Source organism: Perognathus longimembris, chromosome 1 (assembly GCF_023159225.1).
Source record: "Perognathus longimembris pacificus isolate PPM17 chromosome 1, ASM2315922v1, whole genome shotgun sequence".
Taxonomy (NCBI): Eukaryota; Metazoa; Chordata; class Mammalia; order Rodentia; family Heteromyidae; genus Perognathus; species Perognathus longimembris.
In genome coordinates this window covers 156,533,233-156,552,189 of record NC_063161.1, presented here as the reverse complement: position 1 = coordinate 156,552,189, position 18,957 = coordinate 156,533,233, and the positions used below count along the sequence as shown (strand labels likewise).

The 18,957-nt window shown below is 58.1% G+C and overlaps 1 protein-coding gene across 1 annotated transcript; it reads left to right on the top strand.

Annotated features, from left to right (window-relative positions):
* The first annotated feature begins 1,424 nt into the window (after window positions 1-1,424).
* Window positions 1,425-18,539, top strand: Ciz1 (CDKN1A interacting zinc finger protein 1). The gene is made up of 18 exons (XM_048343748.1): window positions 1,425-1,527; window positions 2,540-2,574; window positions 2,608-2,729; window positions 2,972-3,090; window positions 4,884-4,955; window positions 7,181-7,410; window positions 8,597-8,675; window positions 8,789-8,897; window positions 9,248-9,729; window positions 10,089-10,210; window positions 11,034-11,231; window positions 11,885-12,009; window positions 15,233-15,320; window positions 15,677-15,790; window positions 16,247-16,396; window positions 17,620-17,689; window positions 17,842-17,963; window positions 18,220-18,539. Exons 2-18 carry the CDS (start codon window positions 2,545-2,547, stop codon window positions 18,430-18,432), a joined length of 2,445 nt encoding a protein of 814 aa, XP_048199705.1. The 5' UTR covers window positions 1,425-1,527; window positions 2,540-2,544; the 3' UTR covers window positions 18,433-18,539.
* Window positions 18,540-18,957: the final 418 nt, after the last annotated feature.

The window sequence follows — 18,957 nt, the reverse complement described above, 5'->3', positions numbered from 1 at the left end:
GCGCCACCTCGACTTTTTCTGTTTATGTGGTACTGAGGAATTGAACCCAGGGCTTGGTGCATGCCAGGCGAGCACCCTACCCCTCAGCCACACGACCAGCCCTAAACTTGCTTATTTCCCAAGCAGTTATTTTCAATAAACAACCTGCTGGCTTGTAAGACTCATTTCTATATCTCGTCTTGGGCCGGATTCCAATCAGAGGATCAACCAGGGAGAGAGGCCGGAATGGCCTCTGGAGCCTTGAGAGATCTGTACATTGCTTTTCAGAAAAAAAATGAAGAGGCTCAGAAAGCTCCGAAGCCTTTGCCAGCACCTGCCTTATTTTTAGTGTTTTCACTTTGGCAATTTTACTCAGCTGGCCACGAGCCAGAGCCAGCGCCAGCGCTCAGCATTATGTAATGTCATCCTGACACCCCCAGTGGGAGGAGGCACCCCTCTTAGAGAGGAGGAAAAAGGCCGGGCGGGCTGTCCGTCCGTCCTGTCTATGGGGTTGCAGAGGAGCCCGGATTCAGCCCGGGACTTCTCCCACGCAGGCCGTCCATCTGGGCGTCCGTGTGTTTCCACCTGGCCGGCCGCCGGTCGGGTCACCCACCCGGGTCCCTCTTTCCCTCTCCTCCGCTGTCTGAGCTGCAGATCCGATGTTGTCACCCTCTTCCCTTCTCCAGGGACGAAGCCTGGGGACCTCCCGCACAGCCGGTGCGAGGACTGGGGGTGCGGGAGGAGGGGAGGGGGGGGGGACGGACGGGGAGGGGGGCGGGGCTGGGACGATCGGACGATCTGGCGGTTCACTGGCGCTGTCCTGCCCAGGCTGGCTTCGAACCGCCATCCTCACAGCTCTCAGCTCAGGGTGACAGGCGTGAGCCACCCGGTGCCCCGACGACTCCAGCTCCGCCTGATCGCCTCCCGGGACGGGCCTCAAGAGTAAATTAAAACAATTGACAGTGATCACAAAGCATAATTAATAAACGAATTCCAGCAACGCTTCCGCGCCGGTTCTCCTGGCCCTCCCTGTTCAAGCGCGGACCCCTCCCTGCAGGCTGTGCGGGCCCCGTCGATCGACCCCCGCCCGCCCGTGCCGCCCCAGCCCCGCGCGCGCCCCGGAGCGCTCGGCAGCGGCCACCCCGGGAGGTCGGTTGGGAACCGGTCCTCCTGGACGTCCCCGACCCGGCCCTGGCGGACGACCGAGTCCTGGCGGCGGCAGACGGCCGCGCGGCCCAGGCCCGTCCCTCCCCCCGCCCCCCGCCCGGGCGAGGACGCCGCGGGACGCGGAGCCGGAGCCTCCCCCGCCCCAGGTGAGCGGCAGCGGCCCACGCGGCGCGGCGAGGCCCGGCCCGGCCCGGCCCGGCCCGCGCGCGGCCGCCGCACCGAGGCCTCCCGTCCTCCAGAGGGCGCTGCCCCGCGCGGGCCGCCGGCGCGCCTTCCGCGAGTGTCCGGGCCCCAGCGGACACCAGCCGAGCCCCGGGAGCCCCCGGAGCCCCGGGAGCCCCGGAACCTGCAAGCTGGAGCCCCTCGGTCTGCACGTAGCGGGTGCGCCGCCCGCCCTGCCCGCGGGGCGACGCGAGCGCCGGGGAGGGGGGGGGGTGCGGGGAGGCGTGCGTGCTCCCGGGAGCTCGCGGAGCGGCGGGAGGGCTCCGGCGGGCTGGGCGCCGGCGGACGCGGGACGCGGCCCCCGCCTGGAGGCCGCGGGCCTCGCGGGGCGGGCGGGGGTCCCGGGATCCGGTGCGGGGGCCCCCGGGGCCTCGAGGCTTCGCGGGGCGGGCGGGGGTCCCGGGATCCGGTGCGGAGCCCCCGGGGCCTCGAGGCCTCGCGGGGCGGGCGGGGGTCCCGGGATCCGGTGCGGGGTCCCCGGGGCCTCGAGGCTTCGCGGGGCGGGCGGGGGTCCCGGGATCCGGTGCGGGGCCCCCGGGGCCTCGAGGCTTCGCGGGGCGGGCGGGGGTCCCGGGATCCGGAGCGGGGGCCCCGGGATCCGGTGCGGGGCCCCCGGGGCCTCGAGGCTTCGCGGGGCGGGCGGGGGTCCCAGGATCCACGCGGAGCAGCGCGTCTGCGGGGAAAGGGGAGGAGCACGGGGTGGGGGGCGCACGGGTGGGCCGCGGGGACGCTTCCTCTCCCGGCTTCGCAGAGAGAAGTGAATGCGGGAGTCGGGGGCCCGCGTTATGGGCAGCGTGCGTGGAGGGAGAGGGCGGGCGTGCGAGTGGGCGGGGGCCGGCGCCTGGAGGTGCTGGGCGCCCAGAAGGGAAATGGGGTGGGGTGGGGTGGGGTGAGGTGGGGAGGGGGGCTTGCACTGGAAGGATGCAACTGCCGGGGTTGGAGAGCCGGAGAGTGAGGGTGGGGATCGCAAGGCCGGACCTTTGGCCGGATGTCTGGGGAGGGAGTGGCTGGATCTCGCCCCTGGGCAGGACTGTCAGCGACTGGAAAGGTCGGGGTGCAAATGTGGTGGCATCCGCCCTGGTTAGGGCTGGGAGGGTCCTTGTGCATCTCAGCTGACAGGGTTTGAGGTTGTGGGCCGGGGTGCTGGCCTGACCCACGCGTCCTCCTTCAGCCGCCATGTTCGGCCAGCAGCAGCTCCAGCAGCAGCAGCAGCAGCTCCAGCAGCAGCAGCTCCAGCAACAGCAGCTCCAGCAACAGCAGCTCCAGCAGCAGCAACTCCAGCAACAGCAACAGTTGCTGCAGCTCCAGCAGCTGCTCCAACAGCCCCAACCCCAGGCCCCACTGTCCATGACTGTGAACCGGTGAGTTCTCTGCTTAGGGATGGACAAAGAACCTTTAAGCCCCACACTGGGCTCTACTGGAGTCCCCACCCCAGCCCTTTCTCTTAGAGACGTCCTCTTAGAGTCCACACGGGGGGGGGGGGGGAGAGGGGGGAACTTCCATCTGCTAAAGAAGAGATGGGAGCACAGAAACGAGGGATCTCAAGGAGAAGGGAAGGTCTGGCTTTCCCAATGACCCCGTGCCACCCTCTCCTCACACACAGGAGTCTTCTGCAACAGCAGCCCCAGCAGCAGCAGCCTCTGAATCTCCAGGGGGCCCCCGCCGCTCCCCTCCTCAATGGCCCCATGCTGCAGAGAGCTCTCCTTCTGCAGCAGTTACAAGGTATGGGTGGCCACCCCATGCTCATGCAAGCCCCCCCCTCAGGGTGGGGCGTCCACAGCTGCCTTGGGACTACTCCAGCGCAAAGGAGGCTCCAGGAGGTGTGCCCTTAGCCGTGGCTCTAGGCAGGGCTCTGCACACCCCACTCACAAGCAGTTAATTGCCATTTGGCACACGCAGAAGCTTCTGTGAGAAGGGGTCATTTGCCCTGGGTCACACAATGCTAGCCTAGCTAAAGTCTAGGCCATTCCCCCCCCCATCAGCATTTCTCGCCTGTGCCTTTGCCTCAGTTTCCCCATGGGAAGAGTAGTCTTAGCTCTTCCTTTCAGGAAGGCTGCTCTTGCCTCTCCTAGGAGCCCCAACGGGAGGTATTCCCCCAGCACCCCAATCTCATTTTACAAAGGAGAAAACTGAGGCCTAGAGAGGGGGATCATGTGCCCAAGGTCGCAGGGCAGGCGGGGAGCTGGCTGCGGGAGTGGCCGTCACCCCCAGCCCTGCCAGAGCACATCTGTGTGCTCAGTCCTGGGAGCTGACGTATAAGTGACGCGCGGATGGGATGGAGAGAAATGTGACGGCTCGCGCCTGTCATCCTGGCTGCTCAGGAGGAGGCTGAGATCTGCTGCGCGTGACTTGAAACCAGCCAGGGCAGGGAAGTCTTTGAGACTCTCATCTCCAACGACTTTTCATGGACTTTCCTGCCCGTGCTGGCTTCAAACCTGAATCCTCAGATCTCACCTGGTAGCCAAGTAGCTGGGATTACAGATGTGAGCCTTCAGCACCTGACCCTCTTTCCCATTTTAAAAGTCACATTCTGGCACTGGTGGCTCACACCTGTAATCCTACCAACTCAGGAGGCTGAGATCTGAGGACCATGATTTGAAGCCAGCCTGGTCAGAAAAGCCCCTGTTGAGATGCGTATCTCCAATTAACCACTCAAAAACTGGAAGTGGCAGTGTGACTCAAAGTGGTAAAGTGCTAGCCTTGAGCAAAAGAGCTAAGGGACAGCACCTAGGCCCTGAGTTCAAGCCCCACAACCCATCAAAAAACCAAAAGTCACATTCTTTCTTCAAGGTGAAAATAATATTTGCTAAAATTAAAAGGGGTTGGGTTGGAGCTAGCTCAGTGGAAGAGCACTTGCCTGGGAAATGCAAGGCTCTGGGTTTAGTCCTCAGCTTTTAAAAAATGGGGGGATAGGTAGGAAGATACTAATATCCTAAAGAAAGTTACCAGCCAATGTTTTGCTATATGTGTAGGCAGCATAAGGTCTCTCTCTCTCTCTCTCTCTCTCTCTCTCTCTCTCTCTCTCTGCCAGTACTAGGGGTTGAACTCTCTTTGGCTTTTTTTTTTTTTTTTCTTTTCGTTTGCTCCGGGCTGGTGGTCTACCACTTGATCCATGGCTCTACCTCTGGCTTTTTGATGTTTAATTGGAGATAAGCGTCTTATAGACTTTTCTGTCCAGGCTGGCTTCGATCCTCAATCCTCTGATTTCAGCCTCCTGAGTAGCTAGGATTACAGGCGTGAGCCGCTGCTGCATGCTGGTTCTTTGCTTTTTGCTAGAGTTTGACTGTAGCTGTTCATTGTTTCGCTGGAGGGCTGTGTTTTGCTTGCTGAAACCTTCTCAGTTGTTTAGCTCTATTGTTTCTTTTGCCTTTTTATTACTTCTAATAATGTTGGTATGAATATGATATTTGATACTGTTGTCTTAGGATAGATTGTCGAGGTAGGATGATTGGGTCAGAGGGAACACAGGGTGTTTCATGACCTTTGATAAGTATTGCCAAATTGCTTTCCTAAAGGACTGGACCAGTTTGCAATGCCACCAGCCACGTATGACAGTGCCGGTCTCACCGTGCCCACGGCAACACTGGGTATTATATGCTTTTTAAAATATATATATATAAATGTATATGTGCACATAACTTAAGTTGGTTTAAAAAAAAAAGCTGTTTCATTCATCTTTTAATTTGCATTCCCTGAAGTGCTGTATGTTTTCATTCATCGCTCGCTGTGTTGGCCACGTGTATTTTATTTTTTCTGTGACTTGTCCATGTCCTTCATCCATTTTCCCCTGAGGATATGTCTTCCATCTTTGTCTTACTGCATTTTAGGTTCTCTGCACATGGGGGTGCGGATTTGTTGTAGGCTAATGCTAATGAAACTGTGACTCAGGCAGACGAATGTACTTCAGTGAATCCTCTTGAAACATTATAAGGCAAGATTATTTTTATCCCTGATAGTTTTTCTTTTTACAATACTGAGATTTTTACTCAGGGCCTGGAGCTAGCTAGGCAGACACTCTCCCCCTTGGGCCATACCTCCATCTCTTTTTGCTTTACTGTTTTTTTTTGGGGGGGGGCAGAGGTGCCAGTCCTGGGTCTGTCCCTGAGTTTTTTTTTTTTTTTTTTTTTTTTTTTTGGCCAGTCCTGGGCCTTGGACTCAGGGCCTGAGCACTGTCCCTGGCTTCTTCCCGCTCAAGGCTAGCACTCTGCCACTTGAGCCACAGCACCGCTTCTGGCCGTTTTCTGGATATGTGGTGCTGGGGAATCGAACCTAGGGCCTCGTGTATCCGAGGCAGGCACTCTTGCCACTAGGCTATATCCCCAGCCCCTGTCCCTGAGTTTTGTTGTTGTTTTGCTCAAGGCTCGTGCTCTACCATCCGAGCCACACTTCCACTTCTGCCTTGCTTTTTTGTTAAGTGGAGATAATAGTCTCACAGACTTTCTTGCCCGGGCTGCCATGAAAACCATGGTCTTCAGATCTCAGCCTCCTAAGTAGCTAGGATGACAGGCGTGAGCCACTGGCACCTGGCATGCTTTCATTTTTATTTATCTATTATTTTTAGACAGAGTCTCAATCTTTTTGCTTGGGGCCAGCCTTGGACTAAGATCCTTCTCCCTCTGCCTCCCACAGAGCTGGGTATCTGCTTCCACACCCAGCTTTGCCGAGGCTGAGAAAGGGGAACTGACTTGGTTATGAAGTATGTACTGTAGAGTGTGGACTTGAAACCAGCTCTCATAGCACAAATGTCCCATACCTCTAACCCTCTGCTTTCTTGTCTCAGCACTGGGGCAAGGGTTCCAACTGTCTTTGATGCCGGAAATACTTTCCAGGCTGTGAGTTCCCCTGTTCAGAGCTGAGTCAGAGGAGGCGTAGCAGAAAGATAAGGAAATACGTGGCTGGCCCTGGGACAGAGAGAAGCCTGTGGTGACGCAGAGGGCCTGGGAGGCCTTCTGAAGGAGAGACCCCTAAAATGTGTAGAAGTGAATGGAGCAGAACAGCTTCTGCAGAGGGGACAGCATGTGCAAAGGCCCAGAGGCAGGATGTTTGAAGGACTACACAGGGACATGTACCTGGAATGGAGGGTACGTGGAGAGAATGGCCAGAAAGGAGACTGGAGAGGCAGGCAGGGTCAGACCTTGCAGTGGGAGTCTCGTGTTTCATCTTGAGGAGCAGGAAGGGTTTGTGCAGGGGAGAGCTGAGGTCAGAATGTGAGTTTGAAAAGATCTCGCTTGCGGTCATCCTGTAGGAGAGCTGAGGGAAGGAGCTGCTAGGGTTTGGGGGTGGCTTGGTGAGGCTAGGGTAAGGAAGAGGAGATAAGAGGACCCCAGAACTCTGGCTGGGCCCTAGGCTGGGCCAGGAGCAAGCTGTTGCTCTGATGCATGCCTCCATTTTGTGGTTGGTAGAGGTTGTAACACTGATGCCCGGAGGGCAGAGGGAATGTTCTGAGCCCGTCGCTGGAACGCAGTGGGCCTTTGAAGGAGGGAAGAGGGCTGGTTCTCCCTGTGGGCCCTGTGCTAGGGCCCTGGCATGCCTAAAGGGGTAGACTAAAGCATCCCCGGAGGGTGAATGGGATGCTGGGGTGCTTCTCTGCTCGCTGGGGGGGAGGGATCCTCCAGGAGGGAACGGCAGCTCCTACCCCCCCCCCGCTAGAGTGGAAAGCTACCCCCCCCACACACACCGCCAGCATCCCCAGCCTTTCTTCCCTCGGTGGTATTCCCATGATGCTTTGCGGGACGGATTCCCCTGCCTCTAGCTTTACCCCCACAACCACGGTGTGACACCCATCCCACCCCTCCACTTCTCTTACCTACAGGCAGCTTCCGAGGCTACAGCATGGCAACTCCAAATCTGGCAGTCCCCAGCCTTACAACGCCCCAGCTGGCTCCCCCAAACCTGCAGCAGTTTTTCCCCCAGGCCACTCGTCAGTCCCTGCTCGGCCCTCCTCCCGTGGGGGTCCCCATGAACCCCTCCCAGCGCAGCCTCTCCGGGCGGAACCCCCAGAAACAGGCTCGGAACTCCTCCTACAGCCCCCCAACTTGCAAGGTGAGCGGTGGCTGGTGTGGACAGGTGGAGGTGGGAATGGGGGGGGCGCTGTCTGGGTGTCCCCCCCCCTATTCTCCTGCCCAGGCTCACTGTGGGTTTGGACAGCTCCCCCTCCTCCCCCTGCCTCAGTGGCAGCGTCTGTTACCTGGGGGCAGAGGGCGGCAGATTTCTCTAGCACTTCCCAAACTTTGGTACCCTGATGTGATTTTTTTGCCATACCTTCAACTACCAGGGGTTTTTTTTTTTTTTGGTATTAGGGCCTGAACTCAGGGCCTGGGCACTAATTCTTAGGGTTTTGTTTTTGCTCAAGACTGGAGCTCTGGGGCTGGGAATATGGCCTAATGGTAAGGGTACTTGCCTCGTATACATGAAGCCCTGGGTTCGATTCCCCAGCACCACATATATAGAAAACAGCCAGAAGTGGCGCTGTGGCTCAAGTGGCAGAGTGCTAGCCTTGAGCAAAAAGAAGCCAGGGACAGTGCTCAGGCCCTGAGTCCAAGCCCCAGGACTGGCAAAAAAGAAAAAAAAAAGTAAGACGGGAGCTCTACCACTTGAACCACAACTCCACTTCTAGCTTTCTGGAGGTTAAATAGAAATAAATGTCTAGACAGGCACGGGTGGCTCATGCCTGCCATCCCGGCAACTGAGGAGGCCGAGAGCTGAGGATCGCAGTTGGAAGCCAGCCCAGGCGGGAAAAGTCTGTGAGACGCTGGTTTACCACCAAAATGCCAGATGTGGAGTAGTGGCTCAAATGGCCGAAAGCTAGCCTTGAGCGAAAGAGCTCAGGGACAGTGCGCAGGCCCTGAGTTCAAGCCTCGAAACCGAGGTTTAATGGAGCTAAGAGTCTCACAGACTTTGCTGCCAAGGCTGGCTCCGAATCCCAATCCTCAGATCAGATCTCAGCCTCCTGAGTAGCCAGGCGTGAAGCACTCCGTAAATCCAGCTTCCAGCCGGGATGTATTTATCAGTTGGCTAACTGGATGGGATGCCTCCCAACATCCTGGGGGGGGGGGGGTTCAGTCATCTGTCCCCAGCTCTAGAGGACCCCTGGATCCTTACAGGACCCTTAGGCCCCTTGAACCCCTGGGGACAACAGCTGCTGTTGTTGGGCAAGGGGAAATTCGTGAGGGTGGGTGACATGTCAAGAAAAACAGTTTCTGATAAGAAGCAGGATTCTTCTTCGCAGACGGTGTCCCCGGAAGATGGGGAAGACCCCCTCGAGGGGTCTGAGGAAGCCCCCGAGCTCAGCATGGACACACTGGAAGGTGAGGGGAGAGGAGGCTGGGGACCCCGGGGGGGGGGGGGCAGGCCTATGAGGGCGGCGTCTCTGGGGTTTGGAGCACCCAGCAGCTCTGCTTCTCCTCTGCCTCCACTGCAGACCAGGACTCGCCTGCTCACCCCGACGGCACCGCAAGTGAGAGGCGCACCCTGGTCACGGAGCCCCCACCTCATGAGGCCTCAGATCCGCCGGCCAAGAGGTTGAAGAGGTAGCTACGGCCAGTGGCAGGATGGGGCCCATCACCCTCCGTCATGGCAGGGGTGGAAGGGGAATGAGGAGGGGTGGGCCTTGGCCTCGGGCCGGGAAGAAGGTGGTCTACGTGGGAGATCCAGGCAGACCCAGGAGTCTTCCCTGGGGCTCGGCCTCCCAGAGGTCAGCCTGGGTGCCAGGGATGGGGAGGGGGCCGTCCATGCGGGCGAGGCCGGCTCAGGGGTGACCATCCATGCAGGCTAGGCTGGCTCAAGGCCCAGGAAGCCATGGAGCTTGCCCCCGGGCCCCCCACTGCAGATGGCAGAGCCTGAGTCCCGGCCTGTCTGCTCATCTTGGGATGTTTCGTAGCTCAGAGGAGCCCACCAAGAAGAGGCCTCCCGGGCAGCTACAGGCGAAGGTTCAGCCCCAGGCCCGCATGACAGCACCCAAACAGACGCAGACCCCAGAGCTGCTGCCTGATCCACCGGGAGCCCAACTGCTGCCACGAATCCAGCCGTGGGTTTCGCAGACCCAGGCCCAGCCGCAGGCTCAGCCTCCAGCAGATACCCAGGTGCGGCCAAAGCTGCAGAAGCAGGCACAAACACAGACCTCTCCAGAGCACTTACCGCCCGAGCCAAAGCAGGTACAGCCCCAGCTCCAGGTACATTCCCACGAACAGGCCAGGAGCCAGCCACAGGAGGAGCCTTCAGAGCAGGCATCGGCCCCGGAGCAGACCCTGGCCGAGACTCAGCACCAGCCGCAGGAACCGGGGCCCACCTCAGAGCAAGCACCAGACGCGGCTCGTGACACCATCGCGGAGCCCCTAGCTGACCCCACAGAAGCCGGGGGAGGTGAGTGTGGTCTCCAGATGGTGTCGTTTTTATAACTATCGTTACTATTAAGTAGCTGCAGTTCCCTAAGTCAGGTTATGAGTCCAGGGCGTCTTGATTGATATCATCCCTGCCATCATTCTACCCCATTGACTCCTCTCTCACACATGGTGTCGTCTTTGGACAGCTGTCTGGTCCCTGGGTGCTCTGGGTGCTTCCCAGGCACTGAGGACCGGGCCTGGAGCACAGTTCCGGGACTGTCCCCACCCACGACCGCCACAGTCCTGGCTGTGGGCAGAGAAGGCAGCTGCTGAGGCCCCGAGCCCTCTGGGCTCCGGGTGGTAAATGCACCGTGGGAAAGGGGCACACTGTCATTTCAGGCACGGAGGAGGCCTTGCCGGCATCAGGATGCACCCAGGTCAGTGAGGATGTGAGCCAGGAGAAGCCGCCCAGCAGCCTGGATGTGGGAGAATGCGAGAAAAGGGCAAGAGAGATGCTGGGGGTGCGTAGACGTGGGAATGGCCCCAGAGCGCAGCAGCGTGGGGTGGCGGGGGGGGGTTGGCCTCGCTCCATCCAGACCTCCTGGGGAGGTCCTTCGTGTTTCCCCACCTACAAAAGGGACAGCGGCTCTGTGACGGCTGTGCGGGTACACCAGGCAACGGTTCCTCTGCCCAGAACCTCGGTCTGGGGCTGGGAACGTGGCTTAGTGGTAGAGCGCTTGCCTAGCATGCGTGAAGCCCTGGGTTCCATTCCTCAGCGCTGTGGCTCGAGTGGTAGAGTGCTAGCCTTGAGCAAAGAAGAAGCCAGGGACAGTGCTCAGGCCCCCGAGTTCAAGCCCCAGGATTGGCGAAACCAACAACAACAAGCCCCTTGAGCTGTCATGTCATCTCCATGTGCCTTTGATCTGAAGACCAGGATGGTTTTGGTGATGAGTCCCCTCCAGCCTGCCAGTCCCCAAACTGGGCACCCCCTCCCCACCTGCCCTACTCCCCCATGTCACACTGGTGAAGTAACTAATGGAGAATGCGGAATGGACACTTCTGTGTGGGACCCAAGTCCCAGCTCTGTCCTTTTAACTTAATTGGAGGCAAATACCTCGTTGTATTTGGGCCTGTTTCCTCATCTGGCATGGGTTTGACTTTAGAATTGGGCAGATCTGGGTTCACATCCTGGCTTCAGTACTCTCTAACCACGTGGTCTGGTCTCAGGCAATCAGTCGTAGAGCAGCCCAGAGCCTCAGTTTCCCTGTTAGGAGGTTGATGGGACAGTGGCCCACCACAGGTGCCCGTCCTGATGTGGAAACTCTGCCCCTGCTCCCGCCGTAGATGTGGGGTGCCGGGAGCTCCCTGCAAGTCACCATCCTGCAGAGCAGCAACAGCCGGGCCTTCAGTACTGTCTCCCTGGCCTCTGGGCCCCGTCCTGGCGACGGGAGCGCGGCCACGCCTGCGGCGTCCAGCGCGCCCCCCAGGCAGGCCGTCCAGTTCTTCTGCTACATCTGCAAGGCCAGCTGCAACAGCCAGCAGGTACTCAGAGCCACCGGGCGGGCGGGCGGGCGGGCGGGCGGGGAGGGCCCCCGACCTGTCCACGCTGCCCAGTGACTGCCCAGGGCCCTCGAGCTCTGCCCCGGGCAGCTTCGCTTCACCTCTGAAGCATTTTGTGATGGGAGGGAGGAAAGGTTTCGGCCCTCACCAGCTCCACAGGCCTCAGGCCAAACAACAACAACAACAAAGCAGGAAGTGGACCTGTGGTGCAAGCGGTTGAGCTCTAGCCTTGCACAGAAAAGGCTAAGGAACAGAATTCAAGCCCCGAGACCAACACCAAACAAAAAGTATATCCTTACGCTCATGGTAGTGTGTGCGTGCGCGCGCACGCATGCGCACAGGCCAGCCGAGGCACAGAACTTTGATTGTGCCCTACCACCCCACCCCTCCCCTGAGCAGCAGCATTGGCCCGAGCTCACCAGGCCTTCATGTGGTCCCTGGGATGGGCAGAAGCTCCAGCTGGTGTGTAGTTCCTCTCTGCCTCAGTTTACCCTCCCTGCCGTGACCCACACAGATCTGTGTTAAGGGCGCTGGCCTCACCGAGCCGGCAGGGTGGCCGCGCGGCGCTGGGGGGCGTCGCCCCCCCTTGGCGCCCGCCCGCGCCCCACGGCCTCCCTGGCTCCCTCGTGCCGCAGGAGTTCCAGGACCACCTGTCGGAGGCTCAGCACCAGCAGCGGCTCGGCGAGATGGAGCACGCCAGCCAGGCCTGCCTGCTGTCCCTGCTTCCCATGCCCCGGGACGTCCTGGAGAGAGAGGCGGCGTGCCTGGGGGCCGGGGGAGGGGGCGGGTAAGCATTGCCCTCCCCATCCCTCAGTGGGCCTGGGGAGAGGGCTGGTGGCGGTCCTCTGAGGCTCCGGCCAGGCCGTGTCTGTGGAGGGGAGGTGGCTTGTGGCACAGAACCGCTAGCGGCCTTGGCACCCAAGCTGATTCCACCTGTAGGGCACCCTGGGGAGGACTAGGCCAGGCCCTCTTCCTGCCCGCGGTCCCCGAGCTGGTGGGACATAGGGTTGTCACAGCCCATGGCGGGAGCGTGGCGTGGCTTTCTGGGCTGGGAGCATGTCCAGGACTGGGGGGGGGGGGGCAGGAAATGCTGAGTGAAAGGCCAGAGTTCGAGGCCAGCTGCCCTCCCTCCCTCCCTCCCTGCCACCTCCGAGGGTCACAGAGCACAAAGGAGCCAGGTTGCTCACAAAAATAAAGAAAAACGGGCTAGGGTAGGTGGCTCAGGTGAGTTCAAACACCCTAGTATAGAAAAAAAAAGCTAAACAAAAACTTTTTATACGGGTGTGGTGGCCTTAGAATTCTGGCTACCAGAGAGGCAGAGGGGGGATCTTGAAGTGGAGTTAAGCTTGGCAGGGTTAGGCCTTCTATGAAGAAATGAAAACTAGCCTGGTGCTTGCTAGTGGCTTGAGCACACTCGGGCCTGAGATCAGAGGATTGAGGTTCAAAGCCAGTCTGGGCAGTAAAATTCATGACTCTTATCTGCAGTTAAGCAGCAAAAAGCTGGAAATAGAGATGTGACTCAAGAGGAAGACTGCTAGTCTTGAGTGAAAAAGCTAAGGGACAATGATCTAGGCCCTGAATTCAAGTCCCAGTACCCACTTGTGGCCTCTCGCGTTCTCTCTCTCTCTCTCTCTCTCTCTCTCTCTTTCTCTTTCCAGGAGCTAGCAGCACATGCTTGTGATCCTAGCTATTTAAGAGGCTGAGATCTGGTGATCTGGGTTCTCTGCTAGTCAGGGCAGAAAAATCAAGATTCTTTATCTCCAAGTAACCAGCGCAAAAAGCCTGAAAGAGAGCTATGGGTTCAAATGGTAGGGTGCCAACCACAAATGAAAATATTAAGGGACAGTACCCAGGTCCTGAGTTCAAGCCCCAGTAATGGCATTAAAGAATAAAGCTGGGTGCTGGTGGCTCACGCCTGTAATCCTAGCTTCTCAGGAGGCTGAGCTCTGGAGATTGTGTTTTGAAGACAGACTGGGCAAGGAAGTCCATGAGACTCTGATCTCCAATTACCAAAGAGCCAGAAGTGGAGCTGTGGCTTAAGAGGTAGAGCACTAGACAGGCCCTAAGTTCAAGCCCCAGGACAGGCACCAAAAAAAAAAAAAAAAAAAATTGGAATCATGCTACACAAAATGTCTATGAACATCTTTCCTGTCCCCCTTTTTTTTGGAGGAGGGGCTGGACATAGGTCAAACTGGCTGGTCAAACTCTGCCTGGGCGCTATCCCTAAGATTTTGTATGTAATGCTAGAGTTCTACCACTTTGAGCCACAGCTCCATTTTTTTTTTTTTTTTTTTTTGCTAGTCCTGGGCCTTGGACTTAGGTCATAGGCGCTTTCCCTGGCTTCTCTTGCTCAAGGCTAGCACTTTACCACTTGAGCCACAGTGCCACTTCTGGCCATTTTCTATGTATGTGGTGCTGGGGAATCGAACCCAGGGCTTCATGTATACGAGGCAAGCACTCTTGCCACTAGGCCATATTCCCAGCCCCTCACAGCTCCATTTTTTATTGCAGGCATGAACCACCAGTACCTGGCTTTAAAAAATTATCTCTCTCTCTTTATTGTCGGCCATGGGGCTTGAACTCAGGGCATGGGTGCTGTCCCTGAGCTTGTTTTGTTCAAGGCCAGCGCTCTGCCACTTAGAGCCACGCACCACCAGTTTTCTGGTGGTTAATTGGAGATAAGAGTCTCACAGGCTTAAACAGGCTCAGATTGTGTGCTGAGCAGCAACCAGAGTAGAGAGAGCTAACAAAGAATATTGCTCATAAAGTTTACTTGCGGGGCTGGGAATATGGCCTAGTGGCAAGAGCACTTGCCTTGTATACATGAAGCCCTGGGTTCAATTCCCCAGCACCACATACATAGAAAATGGCCAGAAGTGGCGCTGTGGCTCAAGTGGCAGAGTGCTAGCCTTGAGCAAAAGGAAGCCAGGGACAGTGCTCAGGCCTTGAGTCCAAGCCCCAGGAAAGGCCAAAATAAATAAATAAATAAATAAATAAAGTTTACTTGCACATATGAAAATACAATTAGGTTATTAATGTGGAGAAGATAACATGACATCCTACATAATTTCATAGAAAAATCCATTCTGTGCATATTAGGTAACATAATGAATTCTACTGAATAATCAACAAAAAATATTGTCTCTAAAGTAAACATAATTGTCTGCCTACTGAAAAAATAGTCAATATGTTTAATGAAATTAACAGCAAGATAAACTTAGAAATCAGACTACTCAGTAAATTTTTAATTTGTCATTGAAATCAGTTATTTTAGTATATGTCTCTTTCAAAAGTGTTACATTTGATTTTAGATAATCAATCTCTTGTTTAATGTGTACTTAAAATAAAGGTAATCTTAATGGAAAATAAAAAAGAAAGAAGTCTCACAGGGGCTTTTCACTCTGGGCTGTCTTCAAACAGATCTCAGCCTCCTGAATCGCTAGGATTACAGGTGTGAGCCACCAGTGCCCAGCTTCTTTTCCTTTGTTTTTTTTTCTTCCATTCTTTCTCTCTTTCTTTTCCTTCCTTTATTTATTTATTTTTTTGCCAGTCCTGGGGCTCCACAGCGCCACTTCTGGCCGTTTTCTGTATATGTGGTGCTGGGGAAATTGAACCCAGGGCTTCATATATACGAGGTAAGCACTCTTTGCCACTAGGCCATATCCCCAGCCTCTTTATTTTTATTTTTTGGTAGTACTGGTTTGAACTCAGGGCCTTGCGCTCACACTCAACCCTTATACCTGTAGCCTTTTTTTCGGGTGAGGTCACACTATGTTCCAGCTAGCTTGGGACCTTGATCCTCTGACATAGGCTTTCTGCGTAGCTGGGATTGCAGGCGTGCACCGCCATGCCCAGCCTTTGTCTTTTTTGGGGGGTGGTAATGGAAGGCAGGGGTCTCGTGTTAAGCACGCGCTGCACCCTAGGCCACACAAAGGGCGCTGTCTTTCTCACCAGCGTCCCACTGTGCTCCTTTTCTCTGTCAGGGAGCCACCGCCAAAGCGCTGGTGCAACACCTGTCAGGTGTACTACATGGGGGACCTGATCCAGCACCGCAGGACCCAGGACCACAAGGTGCGAGGGGCTGGCCTGCCGTCTCCGGGGGAGGGAGCCCAGGATGGGGTGGAAAGGAAGGATGTCGTGTCTGGGTGAGACCTTCTTCCGCTTTGGGTTGTTGGTGTCCCCATCCGCCCAGCGTGGGCAGAGCACCAGATCACCCAGCCACCCAGCCACGGGGCTCAGGGCAGGGCTCAGCCAACCGCACAGGGTCAGAGCCAGGCTAGCGTGCTGCATGCAGCCTTGCTGGGCTGGGGGGGGGGGGGGGAGGAGCGGGGGAGGGCTCTGCCTGCTCACTAGCAGGGGAGGGGCGTGCACATCAGGGGATTCTGCCTCCCACCCGCGCCCCTGCCCTCTGTCTCCCCCCCCCCCAGATTGCCAAACAAGCCCTGAGGCCCTTCTGCACCGTGTGCAACCGCTACTTCAGGACCCCCCGGAAGTTTGTGGAACATGTGAAGTCTCAGGGACACAAGGCCAAGGCCGAGGAGGTAACCCCAGGGCCCCTCAGAGAACAGGGACCCAGAGAGGCCTCAAGCCTTCACCAAGGCCACACAGCAGCTTGAGTTTATCCCAGCTTCACTCACCACAGGTCCAGAAGGGACTCTTGGGACTGAGAGTGAGTGTGCGTGTGTGCGCGCACACACGCGCGCGTGTGCTGGTCCTAGGGCTTAAACTTAGGGCCTGGACGCTATTCCTTAGCTTTGTTCAAGAGTGGCACTGTACCACTTGAGCCACAGCTCTACTTTTGGCTTTTTGGTGGTTCATTAGGGATAATGATCTCATGGCTTTCCTACCTGGGCCGGCTTCAAACCACAAGCTTCAGATCTCAGCCCCGAGTTGCTAGGACGACAGGTGTGGGCCACTGGCGCCCAGCAACTATAGGGACTCCTGAGGGTCAGCGACACTTGACATCTCAGCTACCCCTGGCCCACTCCTCTGAGCAGCTGAAGACACTGGAGAAGGAGAGAGCCAGCCCCGACGAGGAGCACTTCATCACTGTGGACGCCGTGGGCTGCTTCGAAGGCGATGAGGAGGAGGAAGAGGAGGAGAAAGAAGAAGAGGAGATTGAGGTTGAAGAAGAATTCTTGAAGCAGGTGCTTGGAGTGGGCTGCGGGAGGTGGGCTAGAGCCCAGGCGAGCCATCTCTCTCTCTCTCTCACACACACACACACACTTACACACACAGAGCCCTCACACACCGCCTAGGACCCAGATGCCGGGTTGCTTTTTAGGGTTCACGAATGCATGCCACAGCTTATTAGCATGCACAGCGTTCTGGGCCACGGGGGTGTGTGCAGAGGGCCGAGTGGCAGGTGAACTGAGACGGTGACCCGTGAGGAAGAGGGGAGAGGCCTGCAGGGCTGAGTGCGTGGTGTGAGAAAGGCACGGAGCCAGTGGAAGGCGGCAGGATGACGTCAGCACCTTGCCCTTCGTGCGTGGGTACCAAGGCGTGAACTCAGGGCCTCAAACTTTCCCGGCTTGCTTGTTCATGGTTGGTGCTCTACCACTTGAGTCACGCATCCAGTCTGGCTTTTTGCCGATTACAGATGCGATCCACTAGCACCTGGTCTTTTCTGACCACCGCCTGTGTACGAGGCAGGTACGGCGCATGGCAGGAAGCGTGACTCCAGAGCCACAGCGCGGACGCCCGGCCTCCTCGCACTTCACCACGTGACACCGGCTGTTGTGGGCCACTCCCCGTGCCGATCAGGGACGTGTGAGGACCGAGGCCTGGCCCCTGCCGTCCCGGTCATCCTACTTGCAGCCCGCCACAGTCGTGGGCCGGGCTTGGCAAGGGGTGGTGTCCTTGGAAGGCTCTGCCTAGCAGAGAGAGACAGGGACTCTTCTGGAAAGGGTTTAAAGCCAGCAAGTCAGGCACAGGGTGCCAGGAGCAGGGTTAAGGCCATGTTAGTGGGCGCTCGGGGAGCTTGCACGAGTCTCCCGAGAAGAGTTTGACCTCTGGCTCGAGCCCGTCTGTCGCCTGTCCCTCCACCACCCCGCCGAGCAACTCGGGGCAAGCGTGTTCTTGTCCTTGCTGCCTCGGTTGTCTTCTTTTGTAAGATGTGTCGCCGCAGCGGCGGTGACACTGAGTGGCGGGCACCGTGCGGAGCAGGAGGACTGCCTGGAGGCGGGGGGCTGGGTGAGGGCTCCCGGAAGGGCTCTGGGAGGCAGGAGCAGCAGGTGCCCAGGCACCTGGAAACCAAGGGACTGGTGTGTTGCAGACCAGCGTGGGCTCCGAGCCACCCCCCCCCCCCCGCCAGCCTGCGGGTGCGAAGGTCTGGGGGGCCCCCTCTGAGCTCCGCGCTGTGTGTTTGCAGGTGAGCTCTGGAGATCAGTGTACAGAGAAGGGGAAGGACTCGGAGACCCGCCACCCCGACACCGCATACGGTAAGCGCCGGCCTCGAGCCCACTGTGCGGGCAGCCTGCCGGTCTCGACCACAGCCCTCCTCCCCTCCCACCGCGAGGGTACCGAGGGAGGGAGCCAGGGCCCCCGGCCGGGAGTGACCTTGACCTCGCGTGCCCTGGCCCTGCTGCCCTAGGTGTGGACTGGCTGGTGCCGGCCGCGGGCTACGTCTGCCGCATCTGCCGCAAGTTCTACCACAGCACCTCGGGGGTGCAGCCGTCCCACTGCAAGACCTGGGCCCACTTGGAGAACCTGCGGGTGAGCTGGGTGCCCCAAGCTCTGGCCCGGTGGCCACCGCCCTCGCGGCCGCAGGGGCGGGGAGCCGGGATGGCACCGGGCGCTTTGTTGCTGACCTGGGAGGTACTGAGGGTCAGGCTGTCAACTCCGGAGCCCTGGCCCAGGGAGGCTGGCGCGCCCCCCGGGGTCACACGCTGTTGTGACTGCGGTAGGGTCAGAAGCTGCTGGCCAGAGCTTCGGGGAGACGCTGGCCTTACTGTTGTCCCTCTGTGTCTAGAAACAAAAAGCAGCCAAGACCCCCAGCCCCACAATCCACCGGCCTGTGAGCCGCCGGTGTGCCATCAACGCCCGGAACGCCTTAACCGCCCTGTTCACCTCCGGCGGCGGTGGTGGAAGCCGCCTGCCCGCGCCGCTCAGCTCCCAGGACACGGCCAAGGCCCCCAGCAAGGCCAGGCCTCCACCCCGGCGCTCGACCCGCCTCAAGAGCTGACGGCAGGCTTGGAGCCCCCAGCAGCCAGTGCTCTCCAGGAGTCCGTGTGTGCACGTGCTTGGTGTTCTCTAAAGCCAATAAAAGGCCATTGGGCTGCGCTGTCCCCACCCGCAAGCACTGTGTCTGGGGGAAAGAGGGCCAGGCGGATTGCCAGGCAGCCGCTGGGGGTTCAAACCCAGGGTGCCAGGGTTCGTAGTGCACTTTAGCTCTCTGAGCCTCAGTTTCCTCTCTAGTGATGTGTCAGGACTAGGAAATGACAAATGAAGAAACAGGCCTCCCAAGGTTAAGGGACATGCTAAAGGACACAGAGCTGCCAAGATCTGATCCCAGTGTGAGCTCTGGACCCTGTGCTGGCCGCTGTCCACATGGACCTCTCAGAAGCTGAAATGTAAGTTAGGGCTACGGTTAGATTTGGGGTGCCGGCAGCACTAGTTCTGGCCTTCCTGAGAGGTGCCCAAGTTCAGCCAGTAACAGGTAGAGCCTGTGGCTCTTTTGTTTTGTTTTTGGCCAGTCCTGGGGCTTGAA

Bases quoted from the DNA above. Each gene is read 5' to 3' on its own strand.
- Ciz1 (XM_048343748.1), top strand. From the start codon at position 2,545: ATGTTCGGCCAGCAGCAGCTCCAGCAGCAG. The intron at 2,730-2,971 runs GTGAGTTCTCTG...CCTCACACACAG, and splicing joins CTGTCCATGACTGTGAACCG to GAGTCTTCTGCAACAGCAGC. The intron at 17,690-17,841 runs GTAAGCGCCGGC...CTGCTGCCCTAG, and splicing joins CCACCCCGACACCGCATACG to GTGTGGACTGGCTGGTGCCG.